Source organism: Aristolochia californica, unplaced genomic scaffold (assembly GCF_029961685.1).
Source record: "Aristolochia californica isolate CCGP_79_NKW_82.1479 unplaced genomic scaffold, dmAriCali1.0.hap1 SCAF_4, whole genome shotgun sequence".
In the NCBI taxonomy this organism is placed as follows: domain Eukaryota; kingdom Viridiplantae; phylum Streptophyta; class Magnoliopsida; order Piperales; family Aristolochiaceae; genus Aristolochia; species Aristolochia californica.
The window spans coordinates 37121653-37148538 of record NW_027182103.1 but is presented as its reverse complement, the minus strand read 5'-3'; the positions used below and the strand labels follow the sequence as shown (position 1 = coordinate 37148538).

Genomic DNA, 26886 nt, shown 5'->3' with positions numbered 1-26886 from the left:
AACAAATTATTGGTGACCCTCAAGGCAAGATTGCAACTAGAAGAGCAACTCATTAGATTGGCAAATAGTGCCTTTGTTTTTCTAATTGAGCCCAAAAGCTTTGCTGAGGCCAAAAAAGATGATTTTTGGAACAAAGTGGGTCTTAAGAAATAAAGCTAATGAAGAAAATTAGGTAGTGAGAAACAAAGCTAAGTTAGTTGCCAACAGATATAAGCAAGAAGAAGGTATTGATTTCGAAGAAACTTATGCACCAGTGGCAAGACTAAAGGCAATTCAAATTCTCCTAGCCTATGCTTGTCACATGAAATTCAAATTATACCAAATGGATGTAAAGAGTACATTTTTAAATGGGTATATTCAAGAAGAAGTATATGTTGAACAACCTACAGGTTTTTAAGATATGAGCAAGCTTGACCATGTATACGAATTATATAAAGCTTTATATGGGTTCAAGCAAGCTCCCGAAGTGTGGTATGAAAGATTAAATGAATTCTTAGATGTTGAAACTTAGGATTCCATGATGTATGATCACAATAGAAGAGGATTAAGGGGTGAGAAGAAGAAGCGTTGTGGAAAGAAGGTTTTAGGAGGAGAAGAGAAAGAGTGACAAATATGGAGAAAAGAGGAGGAAGAATAGGGTAATGGACTTTTACAAACCCTCCCCCTTAAGTTGTATTTATAGATATCAAAAGTACTAATATTAAAAGAATACCCTTCACCCTAGTAAGAGTGAATAAAGACATAAATCATAAACTAATTACATCTGTGGCACTCTAATTACATCCTATCTTCCAACACTCCCTCTCAAACTGGGAGGTAATGGCAGCGATCCCAGCTTGAACCAAATTACATAAATATAGTAATAAGCTCCTCCATCATGGTGTCCAAACATTGGGCTCTAACTCTTAAAGAGTAGAAATGGGTGATAAAATATAAGTTGAAACCAACCTCAAATTTTTTTTACCAAATATAGTGATAGTAATCACTAAAATGGGTAATGCCTGTCATTCACAAGACGATGATAAAAGACGAAAGGGTACCAATAAAAAGTAGAGTGGGTGATGCCTATCATTCATAAGATGGTGATAAAAGACCCATGAGTACCAATAAAAAGTCTCAAGGACTTAAAACACCCATAAAAATAAACGGGACCAACCATAGTAATGCTCCAAAAAGGTTTGGCCAAAGGGGTAAGTGAGAGTTAAATAAAGGACAATAGGAGAAATGCTGCCTAATAAGAGGGTAATGGATAATGAGGAAGATAAGATGTTGAGGCCACCATGTGCTTTATTTTCCCAAAAAATTCAAATTCTGCATCAGACGAACCAATGGCAACAATAGTAGCAATTGATAAGTCCTTCAAAAATAACGTCTCAGTCAAAGAGACATAATAGCAACGAAAGATATGGACCAATGCCCAAATAGTACGTACCAAATAATAAAAGTCCTTAATAAAGACACATGAATTAATCCACTATGAGTCCATCCTTGAATAAGGAAGATATGTACCAAATAATGCGCTGGAATCGAGTAATAAACAACCAATAATCTAAGTGCTATTAATATTCTCAAAAAGAATATTTGAACTGAGTGCTACTGGTTCTGAGAGTAGCTGCAAGGTGTTCTAAAAAATAGAGAAAAATGAATAAAACAGTAATAGATCCTGCTTCCATCCTTACTGCATCATTGATTAATTTAGACACCAAATCGAGAGCTAGCCATATTAAATCAATTAATTAGAAGCTAATGACATAAGTGTCTTGTTTTTTTAATATAGTCCACGCTTAGAGATGTAATTACAGAATGAAACTGATTTTGAAAGGCAAGATAAAAAACTGAAGGCAAAGCTTGAGACTAGACCAATTATAGCTTGAAAGGATCTCACCGAGTGATAGGCTAAGTGAGGTTGCTCACTTCATAAGGGGATAAGTACACCTAGTGCTGCTCCTACATGTTGTTAATATGCGGCAAGGATTTCTCATAACCAGAGAAGAAACACACATTTTGAATTTGATCCTAGAACAAAATCTCCTTACATATATACTTCTATACTTTGCAACATTAAATCAAGTAACTATTTTTTGGGAAGTTGCCATAATTCAGAATAAGAACGCGTTTTCTCTTTTACAAATAAATCAACGAGAGTTTATGAAAATAAGATGATATTCTAAAGATTCTTTCTAGATATTTTTAGTTAAAAAATAGAAACTTTCCAAGGGTAGATCATGAGATACTTTCCTGATATTGTTGATTAATAATAGCAACTCAAAAATTGAAGCAAAAAATTCTGCTTAAATTCGGATCTTTGCATGCAAAAGGATACCAACATATCCTTTGATTGTTCCAATACAAATATCTCCTTAAATATAGATCAGATTGACATACATTTTTCTCCTTCTGAAACTAGAATTAAATAAATTTCATCAAAGTATAACTCCTCTTCATAAAATATACTTCTTTTGAGATAAATAATTTGATGGACTCTATAATCTGGCAGAACTGAGTACTTTTTCTTCTTTGGCCAACATGACCATTGATTCTTCTGAGATTAATACATCAATATAAAAAACTCAGATTGATAATTGGTTGAATAAGTAAAAAAATAGACTTACATATATTTCATTTGATATATAATTCTCTATATAAAGTCTTGTTCTTGATAGTGTAAAATGGCTCTAAATTTGAAGCTTTCTGTGGTTGCACAAAACTTTTCTATTGTTTTAAATATAGATTTCTCTTTGTAGAAAAATTTAAATTCAATGATTATTTTTGAGTTGAAAACTAGACTCAAATGTTTTTTTATATATATATATAATTTTATATATGAAACATACATTAAGATAATTAAAAATTCAATGAAAAATATGAATTGGAAAAGAAGACTAAAAGAAAAACAAGAAACTCTTATTTCTTTTTCTTTTTCCTTTTGTTCTTCTTCCTTCCCTCCTTCTCCATAGTCTTCTCCTTTTCCATCTCAGATCTTTACCCGCTCTAATAACATGCTGGAACTTAGGATTCCATGATGTATAATCACAGTAGAAGAGGATTAAGGGGTGAGAAGAAGAATAATTGTGGAGAGAAGAGGAAGAGTGACGAATTTGGAGAAAAGAGGAGGAATAAATTGTCCAAACCCTCCCCCTTATATTGTATTTATAGATATCAAAAGTACTAATATTAGAAGAATACCCTTCACCCTAGTAAGAGTGAATAAAGACATAAATCATAAACTAATTATATCAGTACCACCCTAATTACATCATATCTTCCAATATTAAAAAAGAATAGCTATAAGAGAGGAAGTGTAGATAAGACACTATTTAATAAGAACTATGATCAAGATTTGATTATCATTCAAATTTATGTGGATGATATCATATTTGGTTCTGCAAACCCTTCTCAATGTCAAGAATTTTTTAGTGTAATGAAGAATGAGTTTGAAATGAGTTTAATGGGTGAACTCATATTCTTCCTTAGGCTTCAAGTAACACAAACTGAAAATGGCACATTCATAAATTAGTCCAAATACTCTAAGAGATTTCTTAAGAGATTCAACATCAAAAATCTTAAGTCATTTAGCACACCCATGAGTTCGTCCTTGAAACTTGACTCAGACAACTTTGGTAGGGCCATAGATCAAAAACTCTATAGAAGCATGATTCACAAATTAAAATTGTTCTACATGAGGCTCAAGACTAACCTCATCTCTTGAGGCGGTTGGCTACGGGGTAGACTTCTTCGAGATCTTCTCCTTCTGAATACACTGACCTCTCCATTTGAAAAATCCAAATTTGCCCACTTTAGTTTCTCCTATGGAAATCTTCTTCATTATGTCCACTAATACCTCGTCTTAGAGGTCGACTTCACATCTAATCAAGATGGTCATGATTTCTTGAGTGAAAGACAACCCATATGCTCACGTGCTTGTCACTATGTCAGCCATTTGACTCGCCATAAAATAGTTGAAGTCGATCTATACTTTCTTGAAGATGGTCATCAACCAAAAGATAACGGCCGTAGTCAAGCAATAATAGGTGGTCTTCCTCGGGTTGAGGACGTGGGTCATCATTTCCATGATTGCCTATTGTGCCATGGTGAGTTCTTTAATCTTATCCTCATAAGAACTTCCGGTTGTCTGTCCAAAGAACAAAAGGATGACATCTTGGATATTTTGGGGAAGGTCCAAATGAAGGTCGGTAGACCAACTCTTATGCCCATGAAGGAAATACCTAGTAAATCATTCAAGTCTGTAGACTGAATGATAATTGCGAGCTTCTTCACATTAGATGTGTTAGGAATTAGACATCCTAATTCCAAACTAACAAGAGAAATAATTATAAATGCAGAAGAAGGAAAAACCAAGCACAAAAAAGACAACAAGATTTATATAGGTTAGTCTTAAGGTGAGACTACCTCCTGTTTTCCGTCACTGTAGTAATCCACTATGAAGATTAAATAGTTTACAAGAGAGATTGCACACACTTACATGTGTTATTTTTCTCTAACTTCTCTCAACCGCAATTGATGATCCTCGGATGATAAAACCCTAATAGCGGCGCCCCAAATATAAAGAGAAAACTAGGGTAACAACGATATAAGAGTAAAATTCCTCAGTGTAGGGCGTTGATTAGGCTCCAAAACTTAACAAGATGTGAGTTTGAGGTTACGTGACCCAATCTGCTCAACCTCTAAATTGTTATAAAACACTTTCACAAGGAGAGGGTGAACATATTCCTCTCTTTCGAATAGACACTTGTAATGCCCATGGAGGTCTAGGAAGCCCTCAATTTCCCTTTCACAAAAGGAAACATCAATTTTTGTCGGCTCCACTATAGATTTGTGGGCAAAGACCCATAAATACCTATTACGTTGTTGTTTTTTTGTGCCTCAAGGTGAAATTAGGTCCTGTCTTCTGCCACTGTAGTAATTCACTATGATTATGAAGTAGTTTACTAGAGAAATCACACATACTCAAGTGTTTTTCTCTAACCTCTCTTAGCCGTAACTGATGATCTTCATCGATGATAAACCTTAACAACGATGCCCCCAAATAAAAAGAGAAAACTAGGGCAACTAGATTACAAGGTTGATCCATGGACCGACTTAACATAAAGTGTTAATTAGGCTCCACAACTTAACATGTCCTTCATTAGTGTCTTCTTTTTTGCCATAACCTTCATTCTAACCATTTTGATGGTTCGGTTTTGAGTGGTTTTAACAAAAAAAAATGAGGGTTTTAATCTCAGATTGAATGGGGGAAAACACTCAAAGATGGAAGGAGAATGAGGATTTGGGGCTTTAGAGCTCTGGAAAATCCAGAGAAAATGATTTGGAATGAAGAGTCATCTTAAAAATTGATTTTTGGCTCTTCATATTCTCTGTTTGCACCATGAATGATCAATAAGTTGATTTTGATTGATCAATTAATTGCTTACATTGATCGATAAATCAATAGGCATTTATCAGTCATTGGCCTGTGCAAAGTGACAAAATTGTAATATTTTAATTTCCACTTGACTCTTTTAGTACTACAATGATTGGATGTGTTCATTAAGCTCAAAATTTTCAGCCTAAGTCAATCAAGGTGGGTTTTTCACGCCTAGTTCTCCTCGAAGCTTAGAGAAATGGTCAAATCCTAATGGCTTTATAAAGATATCCACTGATTGATTTTCAGTGGGAACAAATTCAATCTTAATAACCTTGGTTTGAACCAACTCTCTGATGAAGTGATGTCTATTTTCTACGTGTTTTTATTGAGAATAGTGAACCGGGTTTTTACTAGACTTATGGGACTCATATTCTCACAATGGACTGTAATTTGTTTTTGCTCTATGTCGTAGTCATCTTTTTGCTGTTTCATCCAATGAAGTTGAGCACAACAACTTTCACATGGTATTTATTCAACTTCGGTAGTAGATAGTGCACCCAAATTTTGTTTCTTGGAGAACCAAGAGATACACATATTCCAAGTAATTGGCAGCTACCATTAGTCGACAACCTGGATGCTGATTTTGTCGGTTAAAACTTGAGCACACACACACACACACACCTAAACCCACAAAAAAAAAAAAAATAGAGAGAAAGAGAACTAACCTATCACTACCACCGCGACTGCTGCTATTGAACTCCCTCTTTCCTTGGGTCACTAACAATGTATCTCACTCACTCTCAATTTTTCAAAATAATAATGAGAAAAGCGAAAACCTTAATGCCCTCTCTCGATAGAATTAAATTTCCACCAAGAGAACTTTATGAATTGTTTATGTGAAAAAAACTCCATTAAAAGAAATTGCAACACAAATATTTTGAGATCTACAACAAAAGCTTGTTGAATTTATGAAAAAAAAGAAATGCACTAACTTATTGTAATTTGAGTACATGGACCTATATTTATAATAGAGAAAAGAAGTAAAATCCAATTATAATTAAACTATCCTTATCCCAGTTACACCCAAAGTTAAACACTTAAAGATAAGACCTAGAACAATTGAATAGAAATAGAAGACTAACATAACTAAAACACTTTTAATTGAGACTCTTCTGTGAGACTTCCTCTAGTGAGATTCCTGTACGACTCCACCATAAGAATTTTAGCTCTGTAACACTTCTTGTTGTGAGAGTCATGTGAGACTCTTCCATACTTACTCTTCAACACTCCCCCTCAAACTGGAGTTTATAACTTTATCTTGCAATAAAAAGAATTCTTGCTCTTCAATCTTCTTTTGCTGAAAAAAAAATCTTCTTCTTTTGTGCTCCCCCCTTCTTGAATATTCTGGTCACACGATATGAGGAATAAAATACCCCTTTATTGTATTTCTTCTTCTACTTCTCCCCCTTAAGCTGGAAGGTATCAATGTAATCCCAACTTGACACACAAACATAACTATATTTATAATCTCCTCCATCAATGTGTCCCAAGGATAAGAACTTAATCGGGTATAGATTCTCAAAAAATAAGATGGTGATGTATGTATAAAAAAGGTCAAAACCAACCTCATAGAATTTCAAACAAAAGTATTGATAATAATCACTAAAAAGGATAATGTTTGTCACTCAAAGGACAAAGATAAAAACCCGCTTAAGGGTACTCATAAAAAAAGTCTCAATAGACTTAAAGCACCAGTATGTATATAAAAAGAGAAACCAACCGAAGCAACACACAAAAGGTTGGACCAAAGGGGTATGCGAGAGTAAAAAAAGGATGGTAGGAGAAAGGTAACTGATAAAAAAAGGGTATGTGGGAAATGTGACGAAGGAAAAATAACCACCTCGATAAGAAGAAGAAGATTGTAATGACAGAAAGATAACTTAACAAATTTAACCAATTATGACCTCAAGATAATTTCATGAGGGTTAGCAAAAAATTTTCTAAGTTGACGATGCATAAGATATACAACTAAGTAACAAAAACACAAAACTTGAAAACAACATTGACTATGCAAACTCTGGTAATTGCATAACTTAACTTACATGTTTTTGTTTCCAAATTGATTAGTTCATATGAGGAAAGTTTCTAATCAAATACTCGATTAAGCCCTATCTAAAATACTTTCCAAATTCTGCAAAATCAAACAGAAAGAACTTACACAAAAAGATGAACTAAGATTTGAAGACAAGAGTTTAAGCATCATTAAAAATATTTCAAAAACTCCAACCATGTAAGAGAATAGCCATTCATACTCTTATTCTTAAGTAAAAATATAATTTGGAGCTTTAGAACACTTATATTTTCAAAACCATTCTCAAAATCAACATATACATGTCATTAAAAAGTTTTGAAATTATGACATAAGTTTTCTCCAAATATATGTCCACTTCAAACTTACATATGTTTTTAATGTTATATAAATATTTTAGTAACTTCAAAACCCTTAGTCATGGCCTATATCAGGCTTATAAATTATTTTTGCACACTAGCAGTAGGCTTGGTCGATCATCCTGCAAAAGTTTGTTCGATCATCCAAAATGTAGCCTAATAGAGCTTATAAAGCATGATCGGTCATACTAATTGGCATGATTGATCATTCCAAAGGCATGATCGAACGTCCACTGTAGTATGATCAATCAAACAAAATATTGCCTATCCAGTTTTTAAAGCAAGATAAATCAATCAAAATGGCATAATCGATCATCTTGTCTTTCAAATGGATCAAAAGTGGTTGATTGATCCCATGATCAATCATTGGGTCAAAAGATCTCAAAAAATATAGCCATGTTACAAAGGCACGATCGATCAACGAAAAGACATAATTAATCATCCATTTTTACAAGTTTTTGTAAATGGTAAAAAAATGGCTATTTTGGCTAGGAAACTTACAAATAAGCTCCAAACTCGTAAGGTAGCATTTAATGAGCTATTTTGGCATACCAAACCTCTAGAAAAATATTTTTGTGCTTCAAAATTTTAATTATACCATTTTAAAGACAAAACCTCAAAATTTGTCTAAATCTTTCAATATCACTTCACATTCTTGTTGTTCATAGTTCCATCAAATTTCATACACTTCATTTTATGTGCTTAAAGATTTGGAAGCTTGGATCTAGTAACCTGAAAGATAGAAGATTTGGTATTTTAAAACCATGAATTTAGAAAGAGGGTGTCCACTAGAGCTGAAATCTAGTTGTATGAAAATCTCTTGGGGAGAGATTGGGATCATGTAATTGGGGAGTACAATTAGTTTAAACATAGTCAAAATCTCTTTGTATTTTCGGCACTAGAGCAAGATATTGAAATTTTTTTCCAAGCAAGCATTCTTAGTTGGTGATTACCACTAGGTGAACATTAGTAACAAAACATCTTTGTCTCTTTGTGTTTGTGTACATGCACTTTTATTTTTGCTTATTTGCTTACTTTTAATTACATATTAAGAGCCTAATTTTTTTTATCTTGTACTCAATTATCCTTCCTCCCCCTCTTGAAACATGACCTGGGCCAACAATATTCAGGTGTAACAGAATTTTAGTTTTTTTAATAGATTATATACTTCCAATGGAAAATATTTTCCATCGAAAAAGGTATAATTTTTTCAGTGGAAAAGACACCTGAACAACATTTCTTTAGAAAAAAAAATACTTTTCTAGGAAAACTTATTTTGGTGGAAAAATAAATAATTTATTTCCCGTTATGTTCTCTCTGTGACTCTACCAACAATTTTGGTTGATAAAGAATTATTTTATTATTCCCCATGCTCCATATTGACAAAATGATAATTCCACCGATAGAAATAACCTCTGCTAGCAGAATTAATTCCGCCAATACAAGTGTTTTTTCTTGTAGTGAGACTAAGGAACCAACCATCCTTGTTGTGTTACTTGTGTACACATAGGGAGAGGCAGTAGTCCTTCCTAAATAATGTGCAAAGAAATTTCATGTACTGATGAGAAGCATAGGGTTCCCTTCCCCTGAGAGGAAAAAAGGGAAAGTCTCTATCTATCAATCCTACAAGCAAGCAGGGTTAATGGCCTTTTTCCCTCCAAAAATAAAGATGGTTGCCCTTACTCCTCTTTGTATAATTGAAGATTGGAAAGGGCAAAACCGGTTAGGAGAACCAGTAAAGTTGGTCAGATAGTGAGTTTTTGCCTTTCCTTGGGTCTATAAATTCTAGAGCAAATAAGGGATCATGCCAACAGTTCATTTCTTCATCAAAAAAATCTCAATGCTAGCTGCTTGTAGTGTCCTCTTCAATTTCCTCTATATTAAATGATGGTTCTCTACTTTGGGGTCCTTTTAACCCACTGATACACTTCTGCTCTTACATAAATATGTTAATTTAACTTGAAGAAATAGTCACACATAAGCATGAAACAAGCAACCTCTGTACATCTCTCTCCAAAACTAGATTACAGCTCTCTCAACTCTTTGAAGCTCCAGCCTTGGACGGTTCCTTTTTCCTCTTACTTTTATAGCCTTAAACCCAAAGCATGTTCATGGGAGATGTGATTCATCTTACCTCCGATTGTTACTTAAAACTCCTTTTCATGACCTCTTGGCTAATTGGAATGTCCTCTTAAGGAAGCGATTAGCTACTTCGTCGTTCCTATGGCACAAGACTCTGAGGATGGTGTTTGGATCTGTGCGATTCCATCTCCCAGTGGTTGGAGGCATTGGCACCTTCTGGGCAGATCCCAAAAGCCCTATCCCACTAGCCTCACAAGCAACGATGCTAAAATCCTCGATTAGTTGATCTGTGCCTTGTCCCATCAGCTCTACTACTCCTTCCACCACCTCCGCCTCCCGTTGCACCACTTCCTCTGGAACCAACCCTTCAGCGCAAGTGCAAAACACTCGCTTCAAATTGGCAAAGTCCTCGGAGATCATCTCATTGTCTGACCTCAAAAAGACTCGGGATCCTCCTCCAGCAAGCAGCACCATGAGGAAGGCTTCGAACGAAGCCTTCATGAGTTCTTTCAGAGCCAGTGGCTGGGCTCTGTCTGTCAGAATAGCGGTCAGGAGTGTGAGATTCTGCTTAAGAATGCGTAAGGCCGGACGGATGCGGGCGTTAGCAACGTCACCCGCATAAAGGCTCTCATAGAATACAGAGTTTGAATCAAGGAATATGAGACGGTAGGCTGCGACCTCAGAGACATGTTGGGTGGCAGTATGGATAGACGAACGGGCAAGGTCGAAGTAGGAGGTGGCGGTGGCAAGGCCGCGACGTGTGCCGGCGTAACGGGAGCGAGGAGATGGGGTAGGACGTTGAGAAAGGGAGATGAGTTTGTCAAGGGAATGAATGTGAGCCTGGAGGTAGTAGAGAGTGTTCAGGCGAATGTAGAGACGTTGAGTCCCCCTGCTGGTCGAAGGACGAGGATTGTGACCATCGTTGGACGCTGATTGTGACGTTCTTTCTGCTCCCACCCGGCATGGGCTAGCCTTCCTCCACAACTTGATTATCCTCGAGTCCTGGTTACATCTAGTTAGAGCAGGCAATGTGGGCATATAGTTTTGCTTCGATCCTGCAAAGGAGCACGCTGAAGATGAGCATTTAAAAGCTAGCGTCAACTGCGAAACTTTAATTGACAACTAAATCGAGTTACCACAAGAAGCTGCAAAGGTCATATATTCCTGGAGGAGACTTTCTAAACCATCGGCAAGGTTTTGAATCTTGTCATTGCCAGCTCCTGCTGGGATTTCGAAGAAATGATCCAGAGTTTCCTTGGCCAGCGTCATGATTTCTACCGCCGACTGTGCATAGGGCTCTGTTTTTGACTTGGGGTTCCATGTCTGTAGAACAAGAGTTGCAATTTTTCACCTTCTTAAATAGCTCTTCTTTAAGTCTTTAAATTTTGAAACTAAAAAACATTATATCATAACTAAACACAACTTTCTTACTTCAGTGTCTTTTGCTCTGTTCAAACAATTCCTTATCTTCTTCAACCTCTCCTCGATCCAAGACTTCATGAGCCTTATGATGATCGAATCTACCTCATAAGGTACCATCTCTCTCACAATCGCCTTCCCTCCATCTTCACATTCTACAGATTCTTCCACCACCATTTGAACCAATACCTTTTCTAGCTTACCGGCTGTCTGTAAGACCTGAACCACATCGCTTGATAAGGTCGTGATAGTCGACAAGTACTGCTTCAAAACCACTGGATAGCAATTGTGAAGAGTGACTGCTGCCACTCCTGCTGCAATTGGGTGCCATTTCTTGAGGATAGGACTGAACACTTCCTTCTCTTTTATAGCTAATTCCTCTGTTTCTTGACATAAATCAATTAGAGTTTCGCTCATGTCTTCTTCTACTTCTTCCCCGGTACCACTGCTGGAATTATGAGCCTCTAAGATCTGTTACAGGAGTCAGCAAAGGTAAGATGTAGGCTAGTTATTATTCTATAGAGTTTGGAGGTAAGGCTTGTCATTTATTTTCACACTCATTCATAGAGATCATCAACTAAGGAGAAGTTCATCCACAAGACGCGGATCGTGTATGATTAGTTGAAAAAATAAAGGGAAGAAACAGTTCTTAATACCTTGGCGAAGGCATTTCTCAACGATGACCTAATGTAGTAATCAACTCTATTGCTGGTGGAATCCACGGTACCATGCTCCTTGTCGTGTGCATTGCCAGAAACATCATAATCTAAGATCCTGGCAGCTGAAAGTGCTAGAGGTAGAACGTTCTCCATTAAACTTGCACTCTCGTGAAAGAAATCGTGATAATCAAGCAATCTTTTCTCAGCCCAGCTCTGCATCGATGTCAATGTGGATGACAAGATCTTCATGTCTATGAGTTCGCGGTCTGTTCTCTTGGCGTCTTTGGAAACGTCGGCCAACATGGTGACAGTTGCACTGAGGAGGTCCTGCTCTGTCTGCCCTGTCACAACAAACTGCTGGAAGAGTGTCCATGTTAAGCAAATGTTATGTAACAGCCTATTGATTCCTAACATGGACCACGTCTTCTTCATAAGCTCAATTAGCTCATCAACTTCATCCAAAACCATGGTCTCGTCCTTGAGATCAAAGATGGATTGAAGGAGAGAGAGGTAAAGGTGAAGATTGAGAGGGAATCCATCAGCCCAGTGGCGAGTTTCGGTGGGGGCGCCGCTCGTCCCACGACAAGCTAAGGTGCTAACGCAGTTGCAGAGGGTTCGCATGGTTTCGGAGTTCTTGCTAGTGTCGATTGCTTTGAGCTCACTGGAGCGGATAATATCCCGGAGGCGCATAGCGGAGGAGTTGGATCGTTCTAAGGGAATGGAAGGGGAGAAGAGAAGTCCCGCTTCGAGGATCTTTAATTGGCGCTTTTGCCAGAGGTGATACTCGTGTAAATCGTTGAACTCGGACGGTTTTAGATCTCGGAGGAGCTCCAGAGGGAGGATTATTGTCTCTGCACGCCGCCCCATCTGTTTCAAAATATAAGTTAAAAGTATGCATGACCAATCGATCGAGCACTTGCTTTGACTAGCAACACATCTATGGTCCATGGGAATTGGAACGTAAACGAGTGACGCGCGAAGGAATGGTAGATCTAGAAGATTAATTGGTTCGTACCCGACCGGAGAGTGTACTTCTGAGCGTCTTTCGGAGGCGGTTGTTGCTCGGCTCTGTCACCTTCATCTGCTGTCTCATCAATTCTGCAGACGTCAACGGCCTTTTGGGCCTGATTGGCATCGTGGCGTAGGGCCCCACCGCCCCACCACCGCTGCCCGTCGTCGAACCACCGCCACCAGTAGTATTATTACCAGGGGAATTGGGGGTGGACAAACTCCTCCGGGGGGAGGAACGCTTGGCCGTCTTGAGCCCTAGGGCCATCTTGATCTTGCTGGTAGGTACCAAGCCCAGTCCATTCCTTCCGGGGCTCGACCCAACGGAGCTCGGTGAGTTCTCTCCATCTTGGTGCACCCCCAAGTGGATGTAGGTAAGCTCATTGCTTCCTCCAAATCCTGGTGACGACCGGCAGGCAGTAAAGAAAACCTCGTAAGCCGCCTCTCTGAGGTCATCTCGATCAATGGCGTCGAGATTGCCAAACGGCCAGTCGAGTTCAGTGTCCAGGCCGGTGTCGGAGGTGGAGGCGATGGAGTCCCGGTGGGGGTGGGGGCCCATTGGGTGCTACTGGGATTGGTTCTACTCACGATGGCGGCGGGGTTCCGGGCATCTCCTGCTGTTGCCGAACAAAGAGAGAGGAGAGAGCGCGGTGGGGCGGGGTGTATTTTGTCGGAGAGAGAAAGAGATGAAAAGGGGGAGGGAATTGGTTAATTCTATTTCTGCCACCCAGCGCTCTAGTCGACGAAAAACCAGGGGAGAGGCGGAGGGACAACTCGAGGGAGGTAAGATCCAGCGGAAACATTTGCGGGGCGAGGTTGGAATGCTTCTTTTGGCAGTATTTTTGGGTCCGTTCGTTCTATAATCTTCTCAATACCGTCCGATTCCATTTCCATACCACACAGACACACACCTTACAGTGAAGAAGATCCTTTTTTATTCTTGTGTTCATCGTAATCTCAGCCTTCTTTGCTGTCTCCCCTATATTAAGGCTTGCCACCCTGATATGGTGGATCTAGCTCTTAGTATTACCGGGCCAAGTTTTATTCGGTCAATTGGCCAGAAAAGTTTGATGAGTGTTAACGAAAGTTGGGGTGTAATCGAACAAAAAATTAAAATAATTTATTAACACTATATTCATTTAAGTTAAATAATATACTAAAAAATAATTAATATATATGAATAAGACCTGTACATTATACTGGAGTTAGGATAGAGTAAGGTTTAAGGATTGTATCACTATTCAATATTGACCTCCTCAAAAAATATTTCATATTGTTTTCTTCTTATATTACCATAAAACTACAATAAGCTCATCAACTTTTCTTCTCTCTGCCTCTACCTCTACCTCGGTGTTCCTCCGGATCATCTATTGAGATATGTAGTACAAGGACATTCACTCCTTGTGCAACTGTTAGTCCCAAAAAGGATTAGGCATGAAATAATAGATGATTTGAACATGTTTTTTGGAAGTGAATCAAATCTCACTTTAGCAACTTCAAGCACTTTTGCAAACTTATCCTTTGTCTCCAACTTCTTACCGATAAACTTGTGCAATTATGGGGTGAAAAAACAAATAGTAGAAATAGTTGAAAATAAATAAAATCTAAAATTTTTATTAAACAAATTTTAAATGAACAATAGGAAGAATAAATAAAAATAAAATACATGTAGAAACAAATAAAACCGAAACCATAATTACATAACCTTTAAATAAACAACAGGAGGCATTTACTCATAATTCTCAGATATATCTATCAAACTTTTTTGCAATTATCTAAAGCTTTTTGTTTTTTTTTTTTTTTTTTGCATAGTCTTCATCATATTATCATTGATATTTGTGTACTCTAGTTAACCTTTCTTGATTTTTTTTCATACTTGAATTTTCTTGAAAAAATATAATTTCATACATGAATATAATTATGTGAATGTTTACTTTCAGTATGTGAACCACATATTACACATAAATATATTTTTAAAATAAATATATTACAATATCATGATGATAAACCTATGGAAAACATTGAGTAATAAGCATTTAATGTTGTTTGATATTATTAAATATATTTTATTTTTATTTTCACAAACTTTAAAACTGTAAAAAAATAACAGTGAATTTTATATTTAAAGATATTGTTGAAGTAAATTAATTTAATGTGGAGAATGAAATCAAGGAAAATACATTAAACAAAAAAATAATTTATAGAAAGTAGTTGAAACAATAATCAAAATAAACATGAAAATATGAACCAAATAGCTAAAATCAAGATTTAAATAAAAACATCAAATTACAAATTAATTTTTTTAAAAATTTTAATAAAAATAATATAATTGCATAATTTAAGTGTAAGTTACCAATAATAATAAAATAATTATTTAACATAAGAATGAAAGCATCAATTATGAATAGTTTAATAATTTAAATATTTAACTAATTAATTAAGTAAAATATTTATTTAAAGTAAATTATTTAATTAATATAATAAATTAAAATTAAAAATTTAATTAAAATTAACTAACTAAAGTATTACTTAAATGAACATATTAAAAATATTTAAGTAAATTTAATTAATTAATAAAATTATTTTTTCATTTTTTCTTTCATTAATCTTTCATTGAAGTTTTTGGAAAAAACCAACGTATTTTTTTGTGTTTGTGTTCCAAAAACAATTATGTAATACTTGTATCTACATTAATAACAATGCATATTCACAAAATTTATTAGTTTTTGTGTCTCCATAAAAAAACAGAAAAAATCATTTTTTCTTTCAATAATTATTCATTGGCTTTTTCATTGGAAACGACTAAGGGTGATGTTGAAAGACATAAACAAGCTTGAGTGGCATTATTGTATTAATCTTAAGTTTTATTTCTCCTTCACTCTCTCTAGGGTAAAGGGCATACTTATAATTTATGTACCTTTGTCATCTATAAATAAAGGTCAAGGGGGAGGGTTGAGTATTGAACTACAACCATTATTTTCCCATCTCTTCTTTACGTATCTCTCTCTCTCTCTCTCTTCATTCACTCACTTCACCACTTCTCTTCTCCTCACTTCGTCTCTCTTACACTCTAAGTTATTGATATCAATATTATGGATTCCTAAAATCAACATGGTATCAAAGCAGTGATTTATAGATTCCAAATTTTTTTACTCGGATAATGATTCACGAAGAAATTATTCTACAACACAAAGATGAGTTTTTTTCTTTTTCTTGTTGTTCCTGGATCTGAAGCAATTGATACCCTATGCTTCCCTTTAGTTTTATAACTGCTTATTGTTGCTAATCCGTTGCTCATCCATACATTGGTTTATCTACTAATCCACTCGATATATCGATCTTGGTGCTATACGTTCACAAGTACTTTCATTGATAATCTCTCTTCGGCTGATTTTTTTCCCGAGATCATTGATCTTCTTACTTACTCATTGATTATTACTTCATCATCCGAACTCTTTTCTTTTGAGAAATGGAAAGATAACTAGTATGTCTGACTACTTACTGCTTCATCATTGATTACTTACTACTAGTTAGTTGTTGGTTCCTGTTGCTTGTATGCTGAATACTTTTCTTGGTATCATTTGGTAGAACCCACATTCTTGCCTGAAAAGTGTATGAAATAGTAGACTATAGACTATGGGCCATATGGACGAATAGCACTGCTGGTTGGAGGATTTATCACTCATTCCAGTCGGAAATAGACCCTTCTTTACCGCACTAGAGCCTTCAAAAGTTGCTGGACTTGGCATTCGGAAGTTGCAGTCAGAAGTCTCAACTCATTCAAAAGATTTACTTATCATTTGGCTGATCGTATTCTATTGGAAAACTTTTAGAGCACGTACCAGAGCACTCGGAAGTTGCAGGTGATTCTACTGTTAGCAAATTTAAAAATCACGTACTAGAGCACTTGGAAGTTGCTGGTTCTCGTTGATTAATTTCTGGAGGATCTACAATGTGGTTCCTAATCTTGGAAAGCTCTACATTGGCCTTAAGTTGATATTTGAAAGCTACTAATTATATTTGGATCCTTATCTTAGTTCCGTGTGATTGTCGACAATAATTCCATTACATCCTGATATTATTGCTAGATCCTTAATATGTTGGAAGGATGTTGTCATCTTGGCATTATGACATTATTGCTGCCAGCCTTCACCTACTGGTCTTACGACATTGCTATCCTTAATTTGCTTGATTATCTCTGCTATCTTAAACCGGAAAGTGAACTCACCGATTGCTCGCTTGTTGTCATATTAAAAGATGAGCTCAAGCCCACACAAGTATGGAGAAGGCCCACACATCCAAGAGGAGTGGCATGATAGTAATAAAGGCCAATGGAATAATGTATGATGGTCTATACCTCTTTCCTCAAGAAGAAAAAGATTTTGCAGTCACAAAAGAATCACAATCTATGTTGTGGCCTAGAAGACTTGGTCCTCCATCTTCAACTTGGATTTCATCCTTAGTTAGATAAAACTACTCCCTAATTCAAGTTCTTTTTTAGACACTTGTGTTAGTTGTTAGATGGTAAAAGAAATTAAATTTCCTTTTGATCATGTTGAACATAAAACTACTAAATCACTTGAAGTGGTTCATTCGGATTTATGGGGACCTTCACCATTAATTTCTAAATTTGGATTCAAATATTTTATTATTTTTCTTGATGATTATTGTAGATTTATGTGATTGCTTCCTCTAAAGGGTAATAATGGAGCCTTTGGAACATTTGCTAAATTTTGAAATAAGGTGGAAAATCAATTTTCTTACACGATCAAGGTATTTACATTCAGATGGAGGAGGTGAGTACATAAACTCTTTTTAAATATTATTTGATTCAATATGGAATTCTTCATCATCTCTCTTGTCCTTATACTCCATGACAAAATGGAATAGATAAATAAAATGTAGATACATAGTTAAAACTAGATTATCATTGTTACATGATTGTAATGTTCTAATTAGTTTTTGGGTTGAAGATTTTTAGAATACAGTATATTTGATTAATCGTCTTCCTACTGCTCCCTTACCAGGTAAAACTCATTACTCTTTACTTTTGAATACCTCTCCTACTTAAAATCATGTTCATGTTTTTTTATGTATATGTCTTCCTTGTTTACTACCTTATAACAAAACCAAGTTTGAACCATAGTCTCTACCCTGTGTTTTTCTTGGATTTCATGATTATTATAAAGGTTATCAATATTTTTGTTCATATTTGAACGAAGTCTTTATCACTAGGCATATTATATTTTATGAGTCATGTTTTCCTTATTCATCACCATAAAAATTTAAAATATGCTTCCACTTACTCTTAGTGTACCAATTTTTTTTGACAAATTACAAAACCACCAACTACTTCACCATCTCTTTCAACCTCTAATGAAATTTATGTTCAAAATTCTCCAAACTTATCTTTCAATTCTTCCACAAAACCTCCAACCTCGTACCCTACTTCCTCACAATCTTCGTGAGACAGTTTTCAAAATAGAATTATTCCAACTACTCTCCATCCTTCTTGCATTGATACCCAAACAATTAATTACTAGAGAAAAGAGTAAGCCAGTTGCCTTAACATTCAAGCTCTTATGGTCACATATATATCGGCCTACGTCATATAAACTTGCTCTTACACTTCCTCAATGGTATGATGCTATTCAAGATGAGTACAATGCTCATCAATGAAACAATACTTGGGAACTTGTCCCTAAGAATTCTAATATGCATGTCATACGGTCTCATTTAGAACCAAGTTCAATAATGATGGATCTATCCAAAAATACAATGCTTGTCTTGTTGCACAAGGACATCGTCGACTTCATGACATTGACTATGATCAAACATTCAGTCTTGTTGTTTGACCTCAAACAATTGAGTAGTACTCACCCTAATCCTTCATTATAACTGAACATTGCTTCAATCCGATGTTAATAATGTTTTTCTTCATGGGTCTCTTAATGAGAAAGTGTTTATGACACAACCACCAGATTTTGAAAGTTCCACCTTCTGAATCATATATGTAGGCTCAAAAAAACTATTTATGGTCTCAAACGAGCCTCTCGTACCTGGTATGATAAATTTAACAACTTCCTACTTTGGTTTTCAAATCAATAAAGTTGAACCCTCACTATTTTGTTATCATTCTTTATCTAACCATCTATGTCTACTTCTTTATGTGGATGATATTATTCTCACTAGGAATATCCCCTCGCTTCATCAAACTTTTGAAACAACACTAAGTGATACTTTCTCTATAAAAAGTCTAGGCCCTTTAGATATTATTTTAGGCATTCGAGTATGTAGAAGTCACACCAATCATTTTCTTTATCAAACTAAATACCTAAAAGATATATTAACTCGATCAGGGATGGAATCTTGTAAACTTGTGACAAGTCCTCTTACCACCAACACAAAACTCGATTTTCAAAGTACCCCTTAGTCTAGCCCTACTCACTATAGAAGTCTTATAGGAACCCTTCAATATTTAACATTAACTTGACCTGATATATCTTTCTTGGTCAATCTTGTAGCCTAATATGTGCACTCCCCCATTGCTTTTAAGTTTACCCCAATTAAAATAATTCTTCGATATCTTAAAGGTATCATAGACTATGGTTTAGTTTTTTTCAAAACCCTCATCACTAGATATTCTTGCCTTTTTTATGCCGATTGGGGTGGTTCCCCACTAACAAGGTATGTAGTATTCTTAGGACCCAACCTAGTCTTTTGGTATGAAATGAAAAAAACCTACTGTGTCTCACTCCACTATTGAAGCTGAATACAGAGCCATGACTTCTACATGTGCTAAAATCACTTGGCTTCAATATTTTCTAAAATATTTGCACATATACTCAACTCTACCTCCATCTCTTCTATGTGACAATTTAAGTGCTACTTGCTTATGTTACAACCCTGTTTTGCACTCTCGTAGTAAACATATTGGCAAAGACTATCATTTTGTTTGTGAGAATTTTACAAAGGGATGTCTTCAAGTTCATCATATTCCCTTTGTCAACCAGCATGCAGACATTTGCACCAAACTGATCTCTTCCAGTCATCTTCGACAACTTATCACCAAGCTAAATGTTCGGTTGACCTCTCAGTTTAGCCTGAGGGGGAATAAAAAGAAACAAAGAAATATGAACATACAAAGACAATTACAAGAAAGTACATTATTTGAAGTTACACCAAAACCCTTCACTACAAAGGAAGACCATGTTCATTCAAAAGTGGCACAAGAGGAAAAGCGGGACAATTACACATGTAAGGGTGATGTCCACATCATCCACTTAAAAGAGGACATCCCCATGCATGGTTCTAGAGAATTCAATCCCTTCAATCTCTCACTTGCAAATTCCACTACATCAAACTCAAGGATCCTCTACAAATCGTGATAAAATCAATCAAGGAGACAAATTTCAAATTACTCAATCAAAGGAAGAAGATCAAGGCAAAATCAAACAAAGAAATCAAGATCCAAAATCAAAGGAAGAAGAAAGGAATGATTGAAGTCTATTTTGAATTGATTTATATAACTATGTCAAGACACCTAGATTACAATTTGTAAGAGGAAGTCCTTGTGATTTATTCCTCCTTTAAGGTTTTTAAAAAACCTATATAAACCCTTGTAATCCTTCTATAATTCAACCCTTGCCTTGGCTCTCTCTCTCTCCTGGGTTTTGGTCTTGAATGTCTTGAAGCTCTCTCATTCCTACACTCATTCAATCACTCATTCATGGTGGCTCCAATTTTCTCACAGGGTAATGATACATCCACTTTATCACCCTCTCTCTCTCACTTTCTAATATTTTATTTGTACCTCAATTCCCACTTCTTTTCTGACTCACTTACAAGGGTTTCCACCCTAAAACTATTAGTATCAAACTAAGAGGAGGGGCGGGGGGATGCACTCGTGCACCTACCCTAATTCCTTACTTTCTCCATCTCCTTTCTTGCCTCATGTGCCTAGCCTTCTCTCCTAAACTCTCTTCTCTATTTTTCTCCTTCGTTCTCTTTTTTCTTCCCCTAAAACCTAGTTATTCTAAGCATGAAAACCTAAAATCTAACAAATAATAACATCTAATATGAGGCAAATGAGTATATTTATGCTCATGCTTGTTCACATTCCTCCTATTTTGCCCTTTGCGTGCATTCTTGTTAGTAATTGCAACTTAGAGATTTTTCTCCAATTCAATGCACTTCTTTTCAAAGTCCAATTTATCACAAGATAATTTATCAGTTAATTGTTGTTGCTTTAAAGCATTGGCCACATGGCCATTATTTGCTTCCTTTAAAGCAACTACTTCACTCTAAAGCTTGGCTAATTTTTGTTTTTGGGCAGCACATGTTTTATGTTTATCTATGCTTTTAATACAATTTTCAAGTAATTCTTCAAGTTCATGTTCATAGTCTGAATCACTTACCCATTTCTACATGATGTTTTCTCACCCCCAACTTGAGGGGGGAGTGTTGGAAGATGGGCTCAAGCCCACACGATCAAGGAAGACCCACATATCTAAGAGTGTTGGAAGATGGGCCCAAACCCATAAGAAGTAGAACCCACCATGATTACCACGAGCTGTCATATTTATCACATAAGTTGGAAGATCAAATGGAACTCACAAAGATAACCACAAGCTAGTTGGAAAATCAAGAAGGACCCACAAAGATAGCCACGAGCTGGCATATTTATCTTATGGTCACCCCTCATAGAAGAGTTCTAGTTTGAGTTATGTTTGTCTTTTATTTATATTGAATTATTTAATTATGCTAGGACTTATCTTTAAGTGTTAGAGTTTGGGTGTAATTGGGACAATGGTAGTTTAATTGTAATTGGTCTCTACTATCTTCCTCTATTTATAAATAGAGGTTCATGTACTCTGATTATAACAAGTCAATGAAGTATTTCTCTTTTTTATAAATTTAACAATTTAAAATTAGGGCGTCTAGTTTCTAACAACTCCTTTCCATGAAAGTTAGGTAAAACGCTTCCATATTTATTTTTTAACACCCCCTATTCGTGTGCAACCCTAAGATGGGTATTTTGAAAGAGATCGATGTTATAAATACTCTCACCATACAATTTTTAACATACAAGAGTTCTTTTGTAACTTGGACCTGAAGATTTTATTTTCAATTTGAACCACTTGAAGTCCAAGAAAAAAAGAAGAGGTCACCCATTAAACTCACTTTAAGTTCATTTATTTTTTCTCAAGGTATTTTTATCTTTGACTTTATAGAGTTTTAACTATTATGGCCTCATACTCAAAGATTAAGCTTGGATGAGACTCAAAAGAGGGTTTCACCATTCTAAGCACAACATGATTTGTAATTTTATTATTTGTCTGAGTCTCTAAAGTTCATCGTCTAATTGTAGACCTATGTGCTCTATGAAGATCTTGATTGTATTTTCTATTTATATCTTCACTACTCTAGGTAAGGTGTATATCAAGTTTAATTTAGCATAAGTAGGCAAATTTGAATTATACTAAATATATTCAATAACATGCTTTAATAATCTATTGTTGCCAATTAGACAAAGATTACTTATGTCTAGGTTTTCATACAAGTGAGAATCAAGAATAAAACTCATGCTTAGAATTAAATTCTGAATTGATTCATGGACAAGTGAAGAAAGTTGTTGAACTGCTCAAATGTATGATAGCAGGAACTGAGGGATAGTACATAGAATCTTATCAGTCATACTAAATGTTCTAGTGTTTGAAGATTTTTCTGGCTACCACTGAAAGATCGTTTTGTTGGAGCATTTGTTGAAACACTTTATTGGCTTTGAAACTTTTATGTTGTTGAGGGTGATCCGTTCATTCACTATTCATCCCCTTTTTTTTTTTTTTTAATATTCTTTGATGTACATAACTTGTGTTCAGTGTTATCTTTTTCTAATTACACATACACACACATGCAAAGATTTGTTTAGCCTCTTGTTAGTAAAAGAAGCTTTGCTACCAAAAAAAGAAAAAGGAAAAAAAGAAGCTTTGTTAATGAGATCGGGAAAGTGGAGTCTCATGCTATTAGCCTCATATTACTGCAATGGAGCAACTTGAGAAATAGCCCCTTGTGATTGCCATATAGTATCAGCATAATGGGACTTGCTAGTGAATGAGATTCACTATGTGAGAAAATGTAATGTGAATATTCAATGTGACTGAGATTCATTAACATGTGAGAAAATGGACCCTTTTTACAAGCTACTTGAAGGGAATAGCCCCCTGCTAGAGGGAAAGTTGGTAGTCTTATTTCACAAAGGCAAGGAATAATATTTCTATTATTGAACGGAAATGTCACAAACAAAATTTTTCCATTTTTTTGGTAAAAACTGAGTTTTTCTATCTATGTACTATATTAAAGAATAACAAATACATATCTATAACCAAGTCATTTCACAGGCATTACAACAAACAACACCCCATAAAGCCTTCGACAAAAGGTAGAAACAAGAAAACTGATGTATACACAAAAGCATCACACATCAACCTGCACACAAAATCCCTTAACAAGTCATTTCTGCAGCACCACTGCTCAACGCCCTTTCGAACCTCACCTCAAATGGAGTAGAATGCCAGTTCACTCTCTTATCCTGCATACACACCAAAAATATTATGGTTTCATCAGTATCAATTTTACATATCAGGAAATCTGAAAAACCTTAAATACTTCCCCCTTGAAAGTTACACAAAACATTCCCCTGTTTCTTCAGTTTCGCAACATCGTACCTCACTGTATTTGCTTGAAGTATTTGGTAGCCCTTTTAAATCCATAGTTTTGTTCTGATGATTCCAGTAACTTCCCACTGTTCCCAAGATTGGGATTTCATCGGGGCTCCTACTGGGTGACCTTCTTGGTGATGAAGATGCTGACCACCGAATCTCTTCAACTGTTAAAGCACCTAAGATTGGTCTGTCTTCATACTTTTTGGATGAATTAGATCTCGGAGAGACATTCTTTTCTGGTGATACAGTTATGCCTGATGTTGTCATGGGTGAAACCAACCAATTGGAGAGGCTAGCATCTACAGGAATTTCTTGATTTGGAGATGGATTTGAAAGAGTGTCTTTTGGGTCAGTCTCAAAAGGTTTTTTAGGCTTGGGAGACTGGAAAATTAGCTCAAAACTAGAGGCTTCCTCTAGAGCAATGTTTTCCTTTTGATTCTTCAATGGGATTGGTTTTGCCTTCACAGCTTTCCACTGAGATAAATTTTCAATAGGGTTGAGTACAGAATGGACATATTGGCTTCGGTCTCGTGGCCCATTGACAGAGTTGATAGGCGTGGGGCTATTAACTTCTGTTTTGGCATCAAAATGAGGACTAGTTTTTCCTTCGCTCCCCAATGGTAGAGAGAAACAGGACTCATAAGACTCTTCTATACCATCATCGTCAACCTCTTCAAAATCACTATCCCCAGATTCAATTTCATCATCATCATCATCATCATCATCATCATCACCAACTTCTTCATCACTAAGTAAACAATTTTGGTATCGATGATTTGAAGGGAAAGACACAGGATTGGTGCTACTATTGGACTGAGTAGCACTATCTGTTGAAGCTTCATTTTGTTTCTCAGCTTTGGCGTCACTGTTTTCCGTTTCTTTCTCTTCATCCGCTTGATATGAATTTAGAACTTCAGTGCTGTTGTGTACTTCGATGTATGTGTTGACATTCAGATCAAAGGTTACCTTTTTTCTACTATTGAAGCTCAAGTTCTCCGCTTTTTCCCTGTAAAAAATGATAGAAAGAGAATAAAGGTATTTTCAGCTAGCCAAGATGTCAAACGTGTATGAAGCACCACCTAATTGAGCGAAAATGATGTCAACAAATATACCAAAGTTAACTTTGGTGCAAACCCTTAACAAGTAAAACATAATGTTATAGATCAAAATCACAAGAAAACACAATAAACCCCCTCAAAAGAAAGAGAAAAACATTAACTGTAATACTTACCTTGATTCCAGTAGGGAAACAACTGCTTCTTCGGTTGCGGACTGCTTCGCAGGAGAAGCAGGTTGCAGGGATTCATAGTTTCTACGACTCTGAAATAAATAAGAGATGTTTGATCAGTGACAAAGACATAGATGGTACCATAACTATTAATCATCACTGGCCGTCAAGCTAGGAGAATTTCTTACTCGATCTCGGGGTAACGATTTCCGTCCGCGCTTTTGCCGTCTCCTATCAACTGAACCAAAACAGGCGAGGAAACACCCCATCGACGATCTGGTTTTGGTCTTGGATATGTATCGGAGAGGAAAGAACGGGGAAGACTAAATTTCTCTGTCTAGAACATGCCGGCGAATGTAGAAACGAGAAATCGGATGAGGAAGGGGACGAGGAGGAGAGGACCGGGGAAAGCCGTAACTGGAGGACAAAACGGTCATGAAAATTCGAAGTTTTGGTTAAGAAGATGTTGCGAGAATATGACCGTTGGAAGCAATGATGAAAAGGCCATTTTGAATTAAATAAATCAGAAATTACAGCTGTTGAGACGAGGGAGCCTTGGGAGAGTGGCCGTTGCTGGCTAGGTGTTTGCCCCACTTCCGTCGACCCGGCCCACTGCAAAAGAATCTTTCAAATGCCCGAAGGTACGGCAGTGGGGCAGTCACTCTGGGCCAATTTGAGCCCGTATGCTCCACGCGTTTTAATTTTTTCAATTTTCAGGTTCCGTTAGAGCCTCTGGCTTAGGAAAAACTAAAAATGATTTTTCAGATACATATTTTTAAGAAACCTTCTCTTAAAATCCTATTAGGCCCTGTTAATGCTTTTTCATAAAATACTAAAAAATTATTTCTAGTAGAAATATGTTCCAGGGACTATTAGTACTTTTGGTTTCCTGGAAATATTTTTCGACCCGAAAATTCTTACTAAGAAAATACAAGAAATTATATATTTTTTAGGTTAGATTTTCTAGCTAAGAAGGGTAAAAAAATCATATGAAATTTTTTTGAATAAGTTTTTAACAATTGATATTGTAATACTTTCAGCATAAAACAATTTTTATGGCAATTTTGTATTTGATATTTTATTATACTGAAAATTTATAGGATAAGTATGGTAATATATCAGTTTGATTATTAATTTCTATTTTTTTCTTGAAAAAAGCCGGTGCATTTAATTTTTCTTAAAAATTTCTCAACACAAGGCAATTTTCATGGCAAATTTTTATTTGAAATTTTATTTTACTGAAAATTTATCGGATAAGTATGGTAATATATAAGATTGATTATTATTTCTATTTATTTATCGTCACTGGAAAAGAAGGAAGACCACCATAGTTGTAAGGTGTGTAGCCACTAGCTCCACTACCACCAATCTCTCGCTCCGTACATGGTGTAGAAACTACTAGCGTTCGCTAGGTAAATCGAAAAGCCGAAAACGGCAACGACTGCGTCTCTGGACTCCTTTCAGAACTCCAGAAGGAATAAACAAATTTTTTTTTTCTCCCCGACATCACAAACGTCTCTTATACCAGAAAAACAAAAATACATAAAATTTGTTGAGAATTTAATATCAACCGGGCTGATCCCTTTTATATTCATGTTGCGCCTTTACTAATGCCTCGAGGTTTAACGCAAATGGTTTCAATATGGTATCAGAGCAAGGTTGGTCCTGAGTTCGAGTCTCGCTCCCACTTGTTTCCATGAGCCACAAATGGCAACGTGCGGGGGAGTGTTGAGAATTTAATATCAATCGGGCCGATCTCTCTTATATTCATGTTGCGCTTTCACTAATGCCTCGAGGTTTTAGCACAACTAGTTTCAATATGGTATCAGAGCAAGGTTGGTCCCGAGTTCGAGTCTCGCTCCCACTTGTTTCCACGAGTCACAAATGGCAACGTGCAAGGGAGTGTTGAGAATTTAATATCGACCGGGCCGATCTCTCTTATATTCATGTTGC

At 36.1% G+C, this 26886-nt stretch overlaps 2 protein-coding genes across 2 annotated transcripts; both read right to left on the bottom strand.

Moving 5' to 3' along the window:
• Positions 1 to 9677: 9677 nt before the first annotated feature.
• Positions 9678 to 13795, bottom strand: LOC137962481 (protein unc-13 homolog). Its single transcript, XM_068809370.1, has 5 exons — positions 12989 to 13795; positions 11971 to 12840; positions 11327 to 11785; positions 11032 to 11218; positions 9678 to 10950 (listed from the first exon to the last, which is right to left on the bottom strand). Exons 1-5 carry the CDS (start codon positions 13538 to 13540, stop codon positions 9974 to 9976), a joined length of 3045 nt encoding a protein of 1014 aa, XP_068665471.1. The 5' UTR covers positions 13541 to 13795; the 3' UTR covers positions 9678 to 9973.
• A 9379-nt stretch (positions 13796 to 23174) lies between these two features.
• On the bottom strand, positions 23175 to 25379 carry LOC137962967 (protein JASON-like). Its single transcript, XM_068810122.1, has 4 exons — positions 25122 to 25379; positions 24937 to 25025; positions 23709 to 24711; positions 23175 to 23572 (listed from the first exon to the last, which is right to left on the bottom strand). Exons 1-4 carry the CDS (start codon positions 25200 to 25202, stop codon positions 23486 to 23488), a joined length of 1260 nt encoding a protein of 419 aa, XP_068666223.1. The 5' UTR covers positions 25203 to 25379; the 3' UTR covers positions 23175 to 23485.
• Positions 25380 to 26886: the final 1507 nt, after the last annotated feature.

Excerpts from the sequence above, each read along its gene's own strand:
- LOC137962481 (XM_068809370.1), bottom strand. The coding sequence starts at position 13,540 with ATGGGCCCCCACCCCCACCGGGACTCCATCGCCTCCACCTCCGACACC. Across the intron at positions 11,219-11,326 it reads ACAGAGCAAAAGACACTGAA|ACATGGAACCCCAAGTCAAA; the intron begins GTAAGAAAGTTG and ends CTTGTTCTACAG. Across the intron at positions 10,951-11,031 it reads GACCTTTGCAGCTTCTTGTG|GATCGAAGCAAAACTATATG; the intron begins GTAACTCGATTT and ends GCTCCTTTGCAG.
- LOC137962967 (XM_068810122.1), bottom strand. The coding sequence starts at position 25,202 with ATGGGGTGTTTCCTCGCCTGTTTTGGTTCAGTTGATAGGAGACGGCAA. Across the intron at positions 24,712-24,936 it reads GTTTCCCTACTGGAATCAAG|GGAAAAAGCGGAGAACTTGA; the intron begins GTAAGTATTACA and ends CATTTTTTACAG. Across the intron at positions 23,573-23,708 it reads CTTCAAGCAAATACAGTGAG|GATAAGAGAGTGAACTGGCA; the intron begins GTACGATGTTGC and ends GTGTGTATGCAG.